Source organism: Coenobita brevimanus, chromosome 14, assembly GCF_032717465.1.
Source record: "Coenobita brevimanus isolate Jiangsu-jjx chromosome 14, ASM3271746v2, whole genome shotgun sequence".
Classification (NCBI taxonomy): Eukaryota; Metazoa; Arthropoda; class Malacostraca; order Decapoda; family Coenobitidae; genus Coenobita; species Coenobita brevimanus.
The window spans coordinates 15,573,621-15,589,888 of record NC_136967.1 but is presented as its reverse complement, the minus strand read 5'-3'; the positions used below and the strand labels follow the sequence as shown (position 1 = coordinate 15,589,888).

The 16,268-nt window shown below is 42.9% G+C and overlaps 1 protein-coding gene across 1 annotated transcript in view; it reads left to right on the top strand.

Moving 5' to 3' along the window:
* Positions 1–16,035, top strand: part of LOC145389922 (UDP-glucosyltransferase 2-like) — a 36,967-nt gene extending 20,932 nt beyond the window's left edge. The window contains exons 7-12 of the mRNA XM_080265037.1: positions 1,640–1,733; positions 4,590–4,681; positions 5,909–6,042; positions 7,134–7,353; positions 7,563–7,706; positions 15,891–16,035. Of these exons, the coding sequence (XP_080121163.1) occupies positions 1,640–1,733; positions 4,590–4,681; positions 5,909–6,042; positions 7,134–7,353; positions 7,563–7,706; positions 15,891–16,035 (829 nt within the window). The remainder of the gene's footprint in view (positions 1–1,639; positions 1,734–4,589; positions 4,682–5,908; positions 6,043–7,133; positions 7,354–7,562; positions 7,707–15,890) is intronic.
* Positions 16,036–16,268: the final 233 nt, after the last annotated feature.

The following is a 16,268-nucleotide window of genomic DNA, read 5'->3' as shown; positions in this document are numbered from 1 at the left end:
CAGTTGTCAGCCTGAACTCCTGCACTCGTCAGAGATCATTTTAAGCCTTCTTCTGTCTTTTTTTTTTTTTTTTTCAGACCTGTATTTAATTATGTTGGCAGTTCATATCTTTTGTTTATATCTTGCCAATATAAACGGTTTTTGGATGGTGACTTAAGTTTGGTTTTAAGCTGGGTTCAGGGAAGAATAGGGGAATGGACATTAATACTGCCATGTGTTGAACCATTAGCCCGAGAAGGGACAAGAGAGGGGATATAGAGGCGAGGCTTACGAGTATCAACGTTTAAATGTCCATGCTCATGAGTCATTGTTTTGGCTGGCCTTCTATTTGTGCCACTGGCTGAATGGAACCAGTAGCCAAAGGTTTATAATGAACGAAATTGTAGTCCACTGTTTTTCCTTTCACCTCAAATACCTCACTTATATTTTATTCTTGTTCCTTTCCTACTTTTTCATTCAGTTTTAGGGAGACGCCTTGTAGTGAAGGGGCTAATGAAGGCTACATTTAACCTTTCTTAGTCAATCTGTCTCTTCTAAGCTGAAGACAATCGTCTGGAAGAAACAAAAATAACTAAAAAAGATGAAGTTGCCGAAGCATGGTTTAGGTGGTAGCTGGAGGCTTTGCCCTAGACAACACAAGTAATTGTTTTTGCTTGGAAATATCATCTTAACAGTGGACGATGGATCTTTGTTGGATGTGAAGCTCTGGCTGTGATGTCCTGTCAGCTCTTGGCAGCGGCAGAGGCTGAACTGAAACTATCGGCGGTATCATTAAACCTGTGGACGCGAAGGGGTAGACAAGCGGCCCCAATTTCCAACAAGTGATTTTGATAGCAAGATGTATATGGCTTACGTACCTGCTTTGTCTAGTGCGTCCTGTAATATGGCATGCAGGCTAATTTCACCTAATGAACTGTCCTATAAATATGGACTAGAAAGTGAGGATTTGCACTGGGTTCCGCCCTCTACAGTTAACCACTTCACCCTGATGGCGTCCTTTATATCCTATTCATGTTACCACCAGAGGCTTTATTCAACCTCAGATATACTGTTTGAACTGGAGAGGTTAGATGTAGCCTTCGTTTGCCCCGCCACTACAAAAGATATCCCATTAACTGATAAATGTCTCATCAAGGTAGTGAGAATCCATCTATCTATCTATCTGTTTGTTTATCTATATATCTATCTACCTATGTACCTATCTATTCATCTGTCTGTGGCGGCCCTTCTGTTTATGTTTCTGTGGCTATCTATTTACAGTATTTATCTATTTGTGGCTATCTATCTGTTTATCTATCTGTGGCTGACCATCTGTTTATATATCTGTAATTTTCCGTGCATTTATCTATCTGTGGCTGTCCATCTATCTATCCATCCTTGTCGGTACATCAGCCAATCAAATCAATGAATCAGACAGTTAGTCAGTCTCTCTCTCTCTCTCTCTCTCTCTCTCTCTCTCTCTCTCTCTCTCTCTCTCTCTCTCCTTTATGTGTAAATGTATCTATCTGTCTAGCTATCTATCTAAATCATCACTGGATTCAGGGTGTAAATAAACCGGTCTTAAAATAAACCTCGATGGTCCTCGTGCAGTCGACAGGCATTAATTCCTGGTTTCTTCTTGATGCCACATTGGTTTCAGTGTGAGAACCTTGGAGCGGCCGACCCTGCCCTACAGTCCCACGGTGGTCCACGCTGGCGGTATCCACTGTCGCCCTGCACAGCCTCTTCCCACGGTGAGTCGGACCTGATTTATTATACACATGAACCCTGGTAGGTGGGGACGCCCATCATCCACTCACTCGATGTAGTGCTGCCTTCAGGTGACTATATTCTGTGAGAGGCAAAATGGTTTCTTCCAACCCAGGAAGCAATTTACTACTCTGGGTGGTAACCATATGACCAAATTACGTCTGGTGGTTTAGGGGTTAACGTGCTTCATCCAGAACGAGTCGGTCAGGTTTACAAAAATCCGTTTATTGCTCAAATAATGCCATGGATAAATGGTCACCCTCGCGTAAATGTCGGGACAGAGTAGCCTAACCCCTGGCTCCTACGCTCCTGATGGGGCAAAACAGGATTGTATGATGGATAATGATGAACCCTCTGTCTTGGCAGTAGTTTAGCTAAGGAAAAATTTTCGTACTGGCTTAGTTAAATGTAAACTATACAGCCATGAATTTTTTTTCACCGACACTTTTGTGGCGATGGAAGGTATTACATGGACTGAGTTTAAGTGCCAGAGGCTTGAAGCACACAACAAAAGGCTATGTGAAGGAAGCATACATTGTCGTTTGGGGAGGAATAAGAAAAAAGGAAGATAGGACAAACTTCTGGTAGAGGATTGCTGGCGAATTTTTGCTCATGGCTGTCGTTGCTATTTTTCTTTTTCTTTTCATTTTTCTTTTTACATTTTCATTAAGGAATTCGTTTAAGTTTAATAAAATTGTGCGATAGCGCCAGTAACATCCAGGTCTTAGCGAGCGTCTTTACCCTGGTCACTGCAGTGGCGAGAACCAGTTATGTTGTGGCATAGACGCTACATGGAGAGAAAAGCAGACATAAGCGGAAGTAAAGGAGCATTATGTTGCTGATGTGTATGTGAATGAAAGTGTTAAGAGAATTACTTCGAGAGGCTTTGGCCGTGTGGAGAGGACTGAGAATGAGAGACGGGCTAGAAGTGTGTGGAGAGATATGAAAGAAGGAGTGTGAGTTGGAGGGAAGGCAGCCAAATGACAGAGGACAGGGAGATTTGGACACGATTTGTCTGGCCATACGCGAACAAGGCGTTTGGCCGTAGATAGATAGACAGAGAGATTAATAGCATAGACGTATCGAGCTCAGAACTGGGAGACCTCCAGTTCGTTCTAGGGCCGGTCAGGCACTTGGACGAAATTTGTTTCCTCCTTGTCCCTGTTCATCCCTTTGGGACCAGGATATCAGTTCTATTGATTCGTGTTGTATTCTAAGGGAAAACTAGACCTCAACAAAAATTATCTATCAGAACGACCTTCATACTGTCATTTGGCATTAATTATCTATCAGAACGACCTTCATACTGTCATTTGCCATTAATTTTCATCCTTCTTCAATGCAATCATGAGTGAATTTCAGTGTAAGCTGCCCGCATCACCATACACTATTTTGATGGAAAAATTATTTTCACATATCGATAAGTTGTGTTTCGGAAGAACTATAACATATTCGACCAGATCTGGACCCTCTTTAATTAGGACGGAGGACGGAGCAAATGGCTTTATTCTACATATAACGAAATTGTCTTTACAGTAGCGCATATGTTCCGTCCTTACTCATAGCAGAACAAGGTCAATCGAGACGGAACTGTTGTATCTCCATATCTCATTCTATCAAGCTTTTTCTGTCTCACTGGACCATACCTCACCCTACCTTGGTGTGGTAAAGAATGTCTGTATGATGATTATGATGACGATGATGATGGTGCTGCTGCTGATGAAAGCGTGTTGTGTTTATCCATCTGAACAGCTGACGGTCCTGTGGTATCTCTTGATATTCTACTTTTAACTCAGCGCTGTTTTCTAGCATTACTTTTTTTTCTTTTTTTTTATCGTACTACATCCATCTCGTAAGTATGGCATGAAGGCTTAACTACGATTACTGACGCACGAAGTTACATAAATAGCGCAACTTTTCATGCCACATTTTCCCAAACTGGTTTTCAACACCTATCTATCTATCTATAGCCCGACGCCCTAATCCCGCAAAGGGTGGCCGCAGACAAAACGCCTCCAAGTCACTCTGTCACCCACCATTTGACTCCCCTCCCCCCAACTCACCCCCCCCTCCCTCATATACCTCTCAACTCCATCCCTTCACCTCATCCTCGGTCTACCCCTCCCTCTCCCTCCCTCCACCTCACCTACATACTCCCTCTTAGTCAGTCTTTCATTCTCCATTCTCTCCACATGGCCAAACCACCTCAGTGTATTTCTCCTAATCTTTTCAACACCACTGTTCTTTTTTCATCGTGTTTACCCATGCAAATACTGACTGGAAAAATTATGAAGTGAATCACTGATGGAAAGATTATAATTGTTTTTTCTGTTTTATTTTATTGATTGATTGATATATTTTTTTTTTTTTTTGTGCGAAAGCTGAAAGATGATACTCGAGTAAAACATAAAGAACAGAGCCAAGAATCGACTGAACTATGTGTAAGTGAAGAACTGAAAAGAACTCCAGATGATGACAATGAAATGTGCTTTTTGTGATTAGCTCATAAAACCTCCTATAATCAAGAGATAATAATGGGCTTAATGGCAGATATAAAATGTCTGAACTAATGGATATCCAGAGAAATACTTAGCCGTGCATAGTTTTCCTCTGTTACGTTAATCATCTTGCACTGTCACCACAAATTGGGAATCTAAATATTTATTCATGACAGAGGATGCCTTCTAGTAAAGTACTCACATTATTTGCCCCACTCCATGCAGAACACACACACACACACACACACACACACACACACACACACACATACACAGAAATAAATGCCTCCGTGTGAGATGTTCCTACACTTTCCCCCTAACCTTCCCACTCCTCCCTCACAGGATCTGAGGGAATGGGCGGATGGTTCAGGCTCGGCGGGTTTCATCTTCTTCAGCCTGGGGTCCCTCGTGAAGCCATCGACCATGCCTGAGAAGTGAGTAAACCATTTGTTTGTCTTAATCTGTCTGTCTATATGCTTGTCCATGTTCTGTCTCTGTTTTATCATCTTCCTCAGCCTGGGACTCCTGATGAAGCTCTCATTCATGGCGGTGAGATAAAAGATTCCCATCATCAAGGTCCAGTGCGCATTTACCTACATTCTCAAGGACCACCCTCTGTGTTACTTGTTAGACTTCAAAATAGTAAGAATAAAATGCTGAAGGCTTATTAAGTGGTTCTGTAAGCTTTTATTAATTTATTTATTCATTGTTTTGAAAGAGCCAAAAGTGTTCCAGACGATACTGTTTGCGTCATTAGAATGATATCTTTGCGAGAAATGGCGTACAAAACGAATTTTTATTAGCAGAATCGAAAGTATTCACAGTAATATGAAGTCTGGCTAACGGATACAGCTAATTTTAAGCCCTGCTTATATTTCAACAGCAACAACGCCCTTCATAGGATTGTCTTCTGATTTGTGGGGTATTACAACTGACACAAAATCTGTAGGAAAATACGATATGGTGGAATGATGTTCAGCTTGAACTCAGAACAGAAAAAAAAAATTATAACATTATCATCATAAACCTGTCCTTATTCTTAGCTGCGGCGAAGCTGAACAGGTCTGTACTCTAGGTGGTACACCTGGAGTATTTTTTTTTTTTTTACCTTCAAGGAAAGTTGGAATATCTGCTCTTGGAGAGTTCTGAACGACTTTCTTATGAAATGCAAAGTTGCTCAGCTTGAAAATTTGGGTTGACCTAACATGTCAGCTGACGTGTTAACTATTAGGCGATTTTCACTTTCGGCTATGAGGCATCTAAGCGACATTCGTATGAAATACAGGTTTGCTCAGCTTAAACTTTTGGGTTGATCTGATATGTCAGCTGTTGCATCAGCTGAAGCATTATTTCGCCACAAGCCTGTATAGACAGTCACTTCTTGTATTACCTAAGAAGAGTAAGAATGTAACATAATACCAAGAAGTGTAAATTTGAGTCGTTCACTGGATGTCTTTCGATTCACGGATCTTTATAGGATGACCCACATTGAACAGCAACTTTATTCTCTTCATTGTCATCGTGTTTCGTTTAGCATTTTTGAAGTAAACCAGATTAAAATGAAGGAAAGATGAGTTTTTGTTGACAAAGAACTGAACTTTCTGTACTATTTGGATGAACCAGTCTCATGCAGTAAAACAGTTAAATGTGTGTGTTGGCAGGTACCGGTCGGTGCTGCTGAAGGTGTTCGCGTCGCTGGAGCAGCGAGTCCTGTGGAAGTGGGACGAGGAGACCATGGAGGGACTCCCTCCCAATGTGAGGCTCAGCAAGTGGCTTCCCCAGCAGGATGTGCTCGGTCAGTTAAGTAAAGATTAGCAGTTAGTAATAACAGAATATTGCAGGACCAAGATGATGAAGTCGGAATAACAGTATTTTCCAGTTATGGACTCAGTTCTTTGAAACAGGTGACTCTCTGTCTTTTCTTAGACTCTGATGAACTTTGACAGTTTAATTTCTGACAGGAGTGTAAAATGCGTTGAGGTACAGTCCTGTCACACTTCGTGTTTCCATATGTCAGTCCAGAGTCATCTCTACATACAGCTCCAGAAATGATGCTTCCATTTTCTTAACCATATTTTTCAAAGTACTGTATATCCGCAGTAACAATGCATAATGGGAGGATTACACGACTCAGTAGTGTAAAATGCACAAAGACTGAAATATCCCACAGTAACTCTATGTTATCCACTGTGTAAAATGCTGTTGGGCAGGTAACCTGTATTTTACCATTAAAGTTCATGAATACAGAAATTTAACCTCGAGTCCCTGTACACTGAAGGGGGAGTAATTAGATTAGGATTTTTTCTGGGAATACTGTTTAGTACTCCTGCTTTTGTGTTTTTCCTTTTTTTTTGGCCCACCTAAGTTTTTAAGGAGAAAGTGTAGAAGGGATTAAAAACTTTTGACGACTTACAATGACCACAATTGCCTCTTTTGTTGGTATGGGAGTGTCAGTGACTACTGACCAGAATGATCAAATTTCAAGGTGCAGCTGCTATTTTCATCCTGTACATCTGCATTTTAATATCTGTAACACTTCATATTCTTCTCATAAGGAAGTATTTTTAAAAAATATGAGACATGGTCATTCAACACCGAAAACATTTTCTGATACCAAGTTGATTATTGGGTTGATATCCAAAACAGTATTTTAAGAAATGATATTAACTTGTGTTTGAATGAAAGTTTTGATTTTATTCTTGCAACTACCAGGCTGTTTTATCCTAGGAAAACCCCTCGTATTGAAGGGGTACATGGAGGCTGCACCTAACCCCTGTAATTAAAGCATCTCCCTTGGACCACAAAATCGTCTGCAGATAGGAAGCTTAAATACAAATATCATCACTGGCTTGGAGATGTTAACTCAGGAGTGTTCTGTACTGACAGGTCACCCTCGGCTGCAACTGTTCATGACCCATGGTGGTATCTTGAGTCTGCAAGAGGCCACTTATCACGGGGTTCCAGTCCTGGGATTCCCGGTACATGTGGACCAAAAACACAATCTGAACCAGGCCCAGCGTGATGGATGGGCGCGGGTGCTCTACTGGGACGACCTCACCTTCGCCAACCTCAGCCGCAGTATTATGGAGGCCATCCAGGACTCCAGGTTGGCCACTGTTTTAATGCTAAAACTCTCTCTCTCTCTCTCTCTTTCCCCTAAAACACGTACAAGCACCAATGAGTAAACAAAATAATACTAAAGTAAACATAGATTTACATTCAAGGAATTGAGAAAAAGATACTAGTTATATGCTGCGGCTCATCATCAAGTGTGTCGTCCTAATTAGCTTCTGTTCTTTCCCCTATTTCTGTCAGGATGAAGGAGGAAGTGGCGCGTCGGTCGAGAGTGATGCGTGACCAGCCAGTGTCGCCGGGGGCCTGGACCACCTACTGGATCGAGTACGTCATCAGACACCGCGGTGCCACCCACCTCCGATGCCCTGCCGTTCTTATGCCTTGGTGGGTCCTTAATCATGTCAGGATGATAATTCTTTTTTCTTTTACCTTTTTGCTGTGTCCTCCTTTATTTACCAGCAAATCCCAACTTATGTTCATGCAAGTCAGTAATGCCAAAATAACCTGGTCGTTCCTCTACGAGTATTTTAATGTCGAGTATATTTTAAAGCAACATTGAATAATTCTTGATTTTCTACATGCATCTGTTCAGTCACATAGGGTATCCGGTTTCACGGTCTTGTGGTAATTTCATTTTGACACAAAAAGAGGAGGTACAGTACAGATCTCGAACGACTAATCATAGATATCAATTGCCATGGAGGCTATTTTGTGATTTACGATCATATTCTTAAAAGAGAGACCGTTAACGCAATCCTCCAAATTCTGACTATACTAAGTGAAAAAGATGATTACACTCGACCATACTAATGAATGCATGCGGCCCATAGACTCACTACAGGTAGCCTTAACGCTTATAGAGGTTTTGTATTGGCCGTAAGATATTTGAACTTGCACTGATCTTCTGTCTCCCAGTTAACAACCATCTTATCTAGAAGCCTCGATTGCATGAAAGAATCTAATTCATCCAGTTTCACCAAAAGGCTGGGCACATGTGTCACGGGGTTTTTATATTATCACTGTAATTTTGATATAAATGGTTAAATATTATTTAATTTGATAATAATATTCAATAATATTGAAGAGCAGAGACAATGATTGTCTTGCTACATCAAGCAACGATTACTTTACGCTGGCTTAGCACGATTCTCTGAGAACGAGAATTTATAAACTTCCTCAACAGTACACAGCAGAGACTAATTACTCACAATTGCTGAATTACTGTACTGTTAGCCTCTGGAGAAAGTTACATCACCCCTGACAATAAATAACTAATACTAATAATAATAACATCAGGTTCTTGCTGATGCATTAACTCCTGGCACAACGGATTTTAAGTTAATACAACAAGACTGGTCTAAGTACCAGTTATGAATAGTAAACGTTTATGCAAGCTAGGAGCTGTATGGAAAATAAGCTTAATTATGGAGAAATGAAACAAGATTTACTCTACATTAAGCTCAAGAAATAGAACTGTTAAATTTATTAATTACAAAAATAAATTTAACATTACATTTCAAATCAAATCAATGAGACGCACTCGCTCACTCACACAGAAGCTAAATACTTACGCCTAGGAAAAACACCTTAACTAAACTCTTAAAACTAGGAAATACACAAAGGAAATACCAGTCGATGAATACTATGTATCACCCGAGGAGTGGGTGGGAGTACTGGGATTAACTGTACTAATGGAGCTTGGGGTGCTAGCTGACCTCTCCACTTCTGAGCACAGACCCTTTCTCCGTCACAGCAAACACAAGACTGCATTCAAATAATGTATGGGCAGGAAGCACGAGCCACCGGAAGAAGGCGTGGCTAACGGTTTATGCAAGCAGAGGCGAACGATAAAGAAACAATTGTATCGCTCAGTAGCGCACTTAGTGACGTGCATTAAATCAGTCACTTTTGAAAGTGACGAATGATTTGAAAAGTATACCCCGAAATGGAGAGAGAAACGGTTAACTGAGCGATACACAGTGAGTTTTCCATTAATAGTTCGTGGCTTCTCACAAAAAGGAAATGTCGCGAATTGATTCGTGACATTACGCCCCATGAAAATTAAATCTTTCTTCCTTCAGAAGAAAGATTTCAATATACATATATATAAATCCTAACTCAGTCACACAAGATTCACACTGTGGTGTGTGTGCTATCCTGCTACAGGAGAAAGTCGCAGTCGTCAGTGAGCGAAAAAACCTCGTATTTACGTTAATAGAAGCAAGCTTGAGGGAAAAACTCCGTGACGACAGTGAAAATCCTGTACTCAGGTCAAACTGAGCGAAAAGTCGCTACATTTACAGACAACTAATTGTTGTGTAGCGTGGTGTATGTAATACACAGTGTAGGTGTGACAGTTGTAGTGTAACTGTACCTACATGTAAAATGACACAGTAAATAATATTATGGCGACGACGGAGGCAGAGGAGAAGAGGCGGCAGCGTGCGGCAGACGATCAGCTGGTCCGCACAGCAAAACTGCTACACCCATTGCTGAACCTGCAAAACCAATTGAGGTGGAGCATCAAAAGTGTCAATGGGACAAAATTTTATTATGTTACAATTACTCTCTGCCTAGCAGTCAGTGCTACGACGTACATTCGAGGTCGCCATTAATTATAGCACACAATTATGGTCGGCAAGTTGAGAATCCTTGTGCAAACTTGGGTCTTCCATAGCCTCAAACCGCACACGGGTCCTCAACCTGTGCCTTAACCTACAATACTTATATTAGTATCGGAGAGCTGAGAATCCTTGCAAACTTGGGTCTTCCATAGCCTCAAGTCACCTCTGCGGAATTCTCACTTCCCCCCTTAACCTACAGTACAATACTTATATTAGTACCGGGAAGCTGAGAATCCTTGTGCAAACTTGGGTCTTCCATAGCCTCAAGTCGCCTCTGCGGAGTTCTCTCTCGAACTTCCCCCTTAACCTACAGTACTTATATTAGTACCGGGAAGCTGAGAATCCTTGTGCAAACTCGGGTCTTCCATAGCCTCAAGTCGCCTCTCAACTTCCCCCTTAACTTACGGTACATATATTACTACCGGGAAGCTGAGAATCCTTATGCAAACTTGGGTCTTCCATAGCCTCAAGTCGCCTCTCAACTTCCCCCTTAACTTACGGTACATATATTAGTACCGGGAAGCTGAGAATCCTTATGCAAACTTGGGTCTTCCATAGCCTCAAGTCGCCTCTCAACTTCCCCCTTAACTTACGGTACATAATATGTATGTACAGGCCCCGGACATAATGTCCTGTGGGGCCAATGGGTGAGACGTCAGGTCTGCACCCACTTCACCACTACCCTGTCTCTCAACTGACTCAGAGATTACAGGTGTAGTTACAAATGGCACAGGAAGGGCATGTCCCTGAGTAGTGGCGATACTTTGGCACACACTGCAAGAACGGACAAAACTATCTATGTCCCGTCCCATCCCTGGCCAGAAAAAGTCAGCTCGGATACGGCCCTGGGTCTTCCTTTTGCCCATGTGACCTCCTGAGACTGAACAATGACCCCATTGTAACACTGCTAGGCGGTACTTGGCGGGAACGACAAACTGCAGTCGAACCTCGCCCTCGGGTGTTCGTGACTCACGGTAGAGCCGTCCTTGTTTACGAAGGAACTTGGCTCGACCTCCCCGTGAATACTTAATCACTCGACCCTTTTGTTTATTCCGCACGGCAGCAAGTGTCGGGTCAGAATGTTGTTCTTGCACAACAAGTTGGCTACACATCAGATCTTGCGGCGATTCAATGATCACTGGGGTGACACAATCTGGAGCCTCAGCCATGGCTCGTGTTACCGCAGCAGCCGAAGTCTGAGTGGCGCCATCATCGGAGCAACTATCCTTGGCTCCTTGAATATTGCCTACTATCAAGTCAAATAGAGGCTCTGGCATGACAACTGCAAGTGTCATACCAGTATAAAATGGAGATGCCACCTGGATACATGCCTCAGGGAACAATCTCACTGATCCATCAATAAGGCCTGCATGGATCTGTCGACCTGTATACTGCTCAGGCCGAACTAGACTCTGCTTGACAGAGCAACCTGAGGAACCATTGTCTCTCAGGACCTTCACAGGAATGTCTCCCACAAACCCTGGCTGAACAAGGAAGGTACTGTCACCTGTGGGAGGGCCTGTGGAGGAAGCAGCTAGCCACTCATGAGGCTGCTGAATTGATGTGGCAAACATTGTGCCCTGAGGGTTATATACTTGAGAAGATGGAACATTGGCCATCTGTGGAGGGGGGTTCACTGTCACTGTGGGACTAGTGAACTGTGGGGAAGTACCCACACTGGTAGGGACGTGACCACCAGGCTGCTGCTGAGGAATGAAGGCTGCATTCGCTTCCTGCCTCTTTTGAGCTGGTGGTGGAAAAGTTTGTCCCGACGGTCGGTTGCGTGGCTGATACTGCTGTTGATTAGGGTACTTGTTGTACCTCTTCCACTCAAGTTTCTGAGTGTTTTGCCCCTGGTCCTTCCACTGCGGTTTTGGACCTTGGCCATTATTCTGAGAACGACCTTGGTGCTGGAATTCAGTCTGAGACGGCTTCCCAGACTTGGCAGTATCTTTTCTGATCCAGGTGTTTTGCTTACGAGCTTGATACCCGTATGCAGTAAAGAATGCGTCAGCCTTCTCTGCCATTTGGCTGGCATCTTTCACCTGGCAGATCTTAAGCTGTGCTATGAGCTCAGCAGGCCACGACCTCTCTAGCTGTGTACGCAGCATAAGGTCAATTATCCCCTCACGCGTGGAAGGAGTTTCATCTTTCTCCATCCACTCATTTAAGTAAGCTGTGAGACGATCAAGGAACTGAACAGCTGTCTCCTTGTCTTGGAGACGAGCTCGCATGAACTGAACTTTGGCGTCGTCTACTGTGAGACCATACGCCTTAATGAGTGCAGCTTTCATCATCTCATATGTGAGATTGTCTCCACGAATTCTGTGGAGAATATCGAGGGCAGGGCCCTCAAATAAACTAAGGAATTGGATCCGCTTAGCTGCCTCATCCAGTTGATACATGTCTGCCATGTCCTCAAAACGAGCTATGTACGGCTCGATTCGCTCGCTTTCCTTGTATGAAGGAAGCTTGATGTGTGGTGTCACCATAACATGTGCAGGGAGAGCGCTCGTGGAGCTTGAACCAACTGCACCAGATGTGTCTGAACCCAAGGAATCTCGCTTGAGCTTCAGCACTTCAAGTTCATGTTTTTCGCGTGCTTCTCGCTCGGCACGTTCGTGTTCTCGTTCTCTCTCTCGTTCCTCACGCTGTTCTCGCTCGTGTTCCAAGTCGAGTTCGCGTTGTTTCTGCTCGTATTCGCGCTGTTTCTCACGCTGCTCTTGTTCATAAGCACGCTCTCTTTCACGTTCCTCACGCTGTTCTCGCTCGTATTCGCGCTGTTCTCGCTCGCATTCGCGCTGAATCCTACGCTCTTCACGAGCATCTTTCTCACGTTCTTGCTCGTAATTGAACCGTGAGAGAACGTAACTCTGTATTTTCTCTGGGTCTGTGAGACCAATATCTTTGGCTTCCTGTACATATACAGCTGTAGCCATGATGCTAGCTCAATTTACTAAGTAACCGAAATTGAGTACTGACTGCTTAGCGACGAATACTAATAAACACAAGTAAAGAATACAGACACAAGCTAGTGGTGACCAGTCTTATCTAGTTAACTGGCAAAGAATAAATCAAAAATGTAAATGACTGGGAAGACTCAATAATAAACACAATGGGTACGGCGACTTCCCAGGAGCGAATAAAATCGTCTGGCGTTACCAAGAATAAACTAGAGTTAAGTACTCTATTGATTAATAAAGCAAAATTCACTTGCTAAATTAAGGGTAAACACCAGTAAGCTTGTGTCTATAAACTTTAATGATAAATACCTAAATATGAATGAGTGAGCACTATCTCGTGAATAGCTTTAGAGCTAGGAGTTAATATCCTGGAATGAGGTCGCCAATTGTCACGGGGTTTTTATATTATCACTGTAATTTTGATATAAATGGTTAAATATTATTTAATTTGATAATAATATTCAATAATATTGAAGAGCAGAGACAATGATTGTCTTGCTACATCAAGCAACGATTACTTTACGCTGGCTTAGCACGATTCTCTGAGAACGAGAATTTATAAACTTCCTCAACAGTACACAGCAGAGACTAATTACTCACAATTGCTGAATTACTGTACTGTTAGCCTCTGGAGAAAGTTACATCACCCCTGACAATAAATAACTAATACTAATAATAATAACATCAGGTTCTTGCTGATGCATTAACTCCTGGCACAACGGATTTTAAGTTAATACAACAAGACTGGTCTAAGTACCAGTTATGAATAGTAAACGTTTATGCAAGCTAGGAGCTGTATGGAAAATAAGCTTAATTATGGAGAAATGAAACAAGATTTACTCTACATTAAGCTCAAGAAATAGAACTGTTAAATTTATTAATTACAAAAATAAATTTAACATTACATTTCAAATCAAATCAATGAGACGCACTCGCTCACTCACACAGAAGCTAAATACTTACGCCTAGGAAAAACACCTTAACTAAACTCTTAAAACTAGGAAATACACAAAGGAAATACCAGTCGATGAATACTATATATCACCCGAGGAGTGGGTGGGAGTACTGGGATTAACTGTACTAATGGAGCTTGGGGTGCTAGCTGACCTCTCCACTTCTGAGCACAGACCCTTTCTCCGTCACAGCAAACACAAGACTGCATTCAAATAATGTATGGGCAGGAAGCACGAGCCACCGGAAGAAGGCGTGGCTAACGGTTTATGCAAGCAGAGGCGAACGATAAAGAAACAATTGTATCGCTCAGTAGCGCACTTAGTGACGTGCATTAAATCAGTCACTTTTGAAAGTGACGAATGATTTGAAAAGTATACCCCGAAATGGAGAGAGAAACGGTTAACTGAGCGATACACAGTGAGTTTTCCATTAATAGTTCGTGGCTTCTCACAAAAAGGAAATGTCGCGAATTGATTCGTGACAACATGGTAATGGAATGCTTAATGAACTAGTGCTTCTCCTTCTGATGGTACTTGTTTGCAAACTTTTGGAGTTTTCCAGATCACACGGTATTTGTTGTCAGGCAGACAAATTGTTGCTGAGGCACTGATGTGCTGAGGGTACAATCCCAGGTGTTACCGAGTCTGCTGTGACGCAGGAGCTAGCTGTTAGTTAAACAGTGTTGTGACGCAGGAGCCAGCTGTTAATTAGACAGTGTTGTGACGCAGGTGCCAGCTGTTAGTTAGACAGTGTTGTGATGCAGGTGCCAGCTGTTAGTTAGACAGTGTTGTGACGCAGGTGCCAGCTTTTAGTTAGTGTTGTGACGCAGGTGCCAGCTGTTAGTTAAACAGTGTTGTGACGCAGGTGCCAGCTGTTAGTTAGTGTTGTGACGCGTTGCCAGCTGTTAGTTAGTGTTGTGACGCAGGTGCCGGCTGTTAGTTAGACAGTGTTGTGACGCAGGTGTCAGCTGTTAGTTAGTGTTGTGACGCAGGTGCCAGCTTTTAGTTAGACAGTGTTGTGACGCAGGTGTCAGCTGTTAGTTAGTGTTGTGACGCAGGTGCCAGCTTTTAGTTAGACAGTGTTGACACAGGTGCCAGCTGTTAGACAGTGTTGTGACGCAGGTGCCAGCTGTTAGTTAGTGTTGTGATGCGTTGCCAGCTGTTAGTTAGACAGTGTTGTGACGCAAGTGCCAGCTGTTAGTTAGACAGTGTTGTGACGCAAGTGCTAGCTGTTAGTTAGACAGTGTTGTGACGCAGGTGCCAGCTGTTAGTTAGACAGTGTTGTGACGCAGGTGTCAGCGGCTAGTTAGTGTTGTGATGCAGGTGCCAGCTGTTAGACGGTGTTGTGATGCAGGTGCCAGCTGTTAGTTAGACAGTGTTGTAACGCAGGTGCCAGCTGTTAGTTAGACAGTGTTGTGACGCAGGCGCCAGCTGTTAGTTAGACAGTGCTGTGACGCAGGTGCCAGCTGTTACTGAAACAGTGTTGTGAGGCAGGTACCAGCTGTTGCTGAGAGTGTTGTGGCACAGGTACCATCTGTTATACTGAGGTTGTGACGCAAGTACAAGTTATTACTGAATGTTGTGGTGCAGGTGCCAGCTGTTACTGAGATAGTGCTGTGACTCAGGTACCGCTGTTACTGAGACAGTTCTGTGACTGTTACCAGCTGTTACTGAGACAATGATGTGATTCATGTGCCAGCTGTTACTGAAACAGTATTGTAGCTTAGGTACCAGCTGTTACTGAAAGTACTGTGGCATAGTTAACCATCTGTTACTGAGACAGTGCTGTGACGCAGTTACCAGCTGTTACTTAGACAGTGCTGTGGCGCATTTACCAGCTGTTACTGAGAGTTGAGACGCAGGTACCAGTTGTTACTGAGAGTGCCGTGACGCAGTTACCAGCTCTTACTGAGTGTTGTGACGAAGGTACCAGCTGTTACTGAGAATGTTGTGACGGATGTACCAGCTGTTACTGGGACAGTGTTGTGATGCAGGTATGAGCTTTACTAAGACAGTGTTGTGACGCAGGTACCAGCTGTACAACGTGGACGTGTGGGTGGTGATAATGGTGGTATCGGTGGCCGTCCTGTTGCTGACCTCCTACCTCACCTACAAGACCCTCACCTGCCTCATCACACGCTGCTGTAGGACCACCAAGGACAAGCGAGAATGAATATTGGCAATACAAGTTATACAGGTATCTTGAGCTTCCAGTAGGCAATAAATATTATCGTTTTGTTCAAGTATATTTACTTTTTTTTCCTTCGTTACTTAATGCTAGTATTGGATGGGAATATTAAAATAATAGTATATTCGTCAGATAATAATACTTACAGTATATAGGCTATATACAGTACTAAGTACGGTGTTCACAGTTTTAAAAAATTTCCAAATATCATTATTATT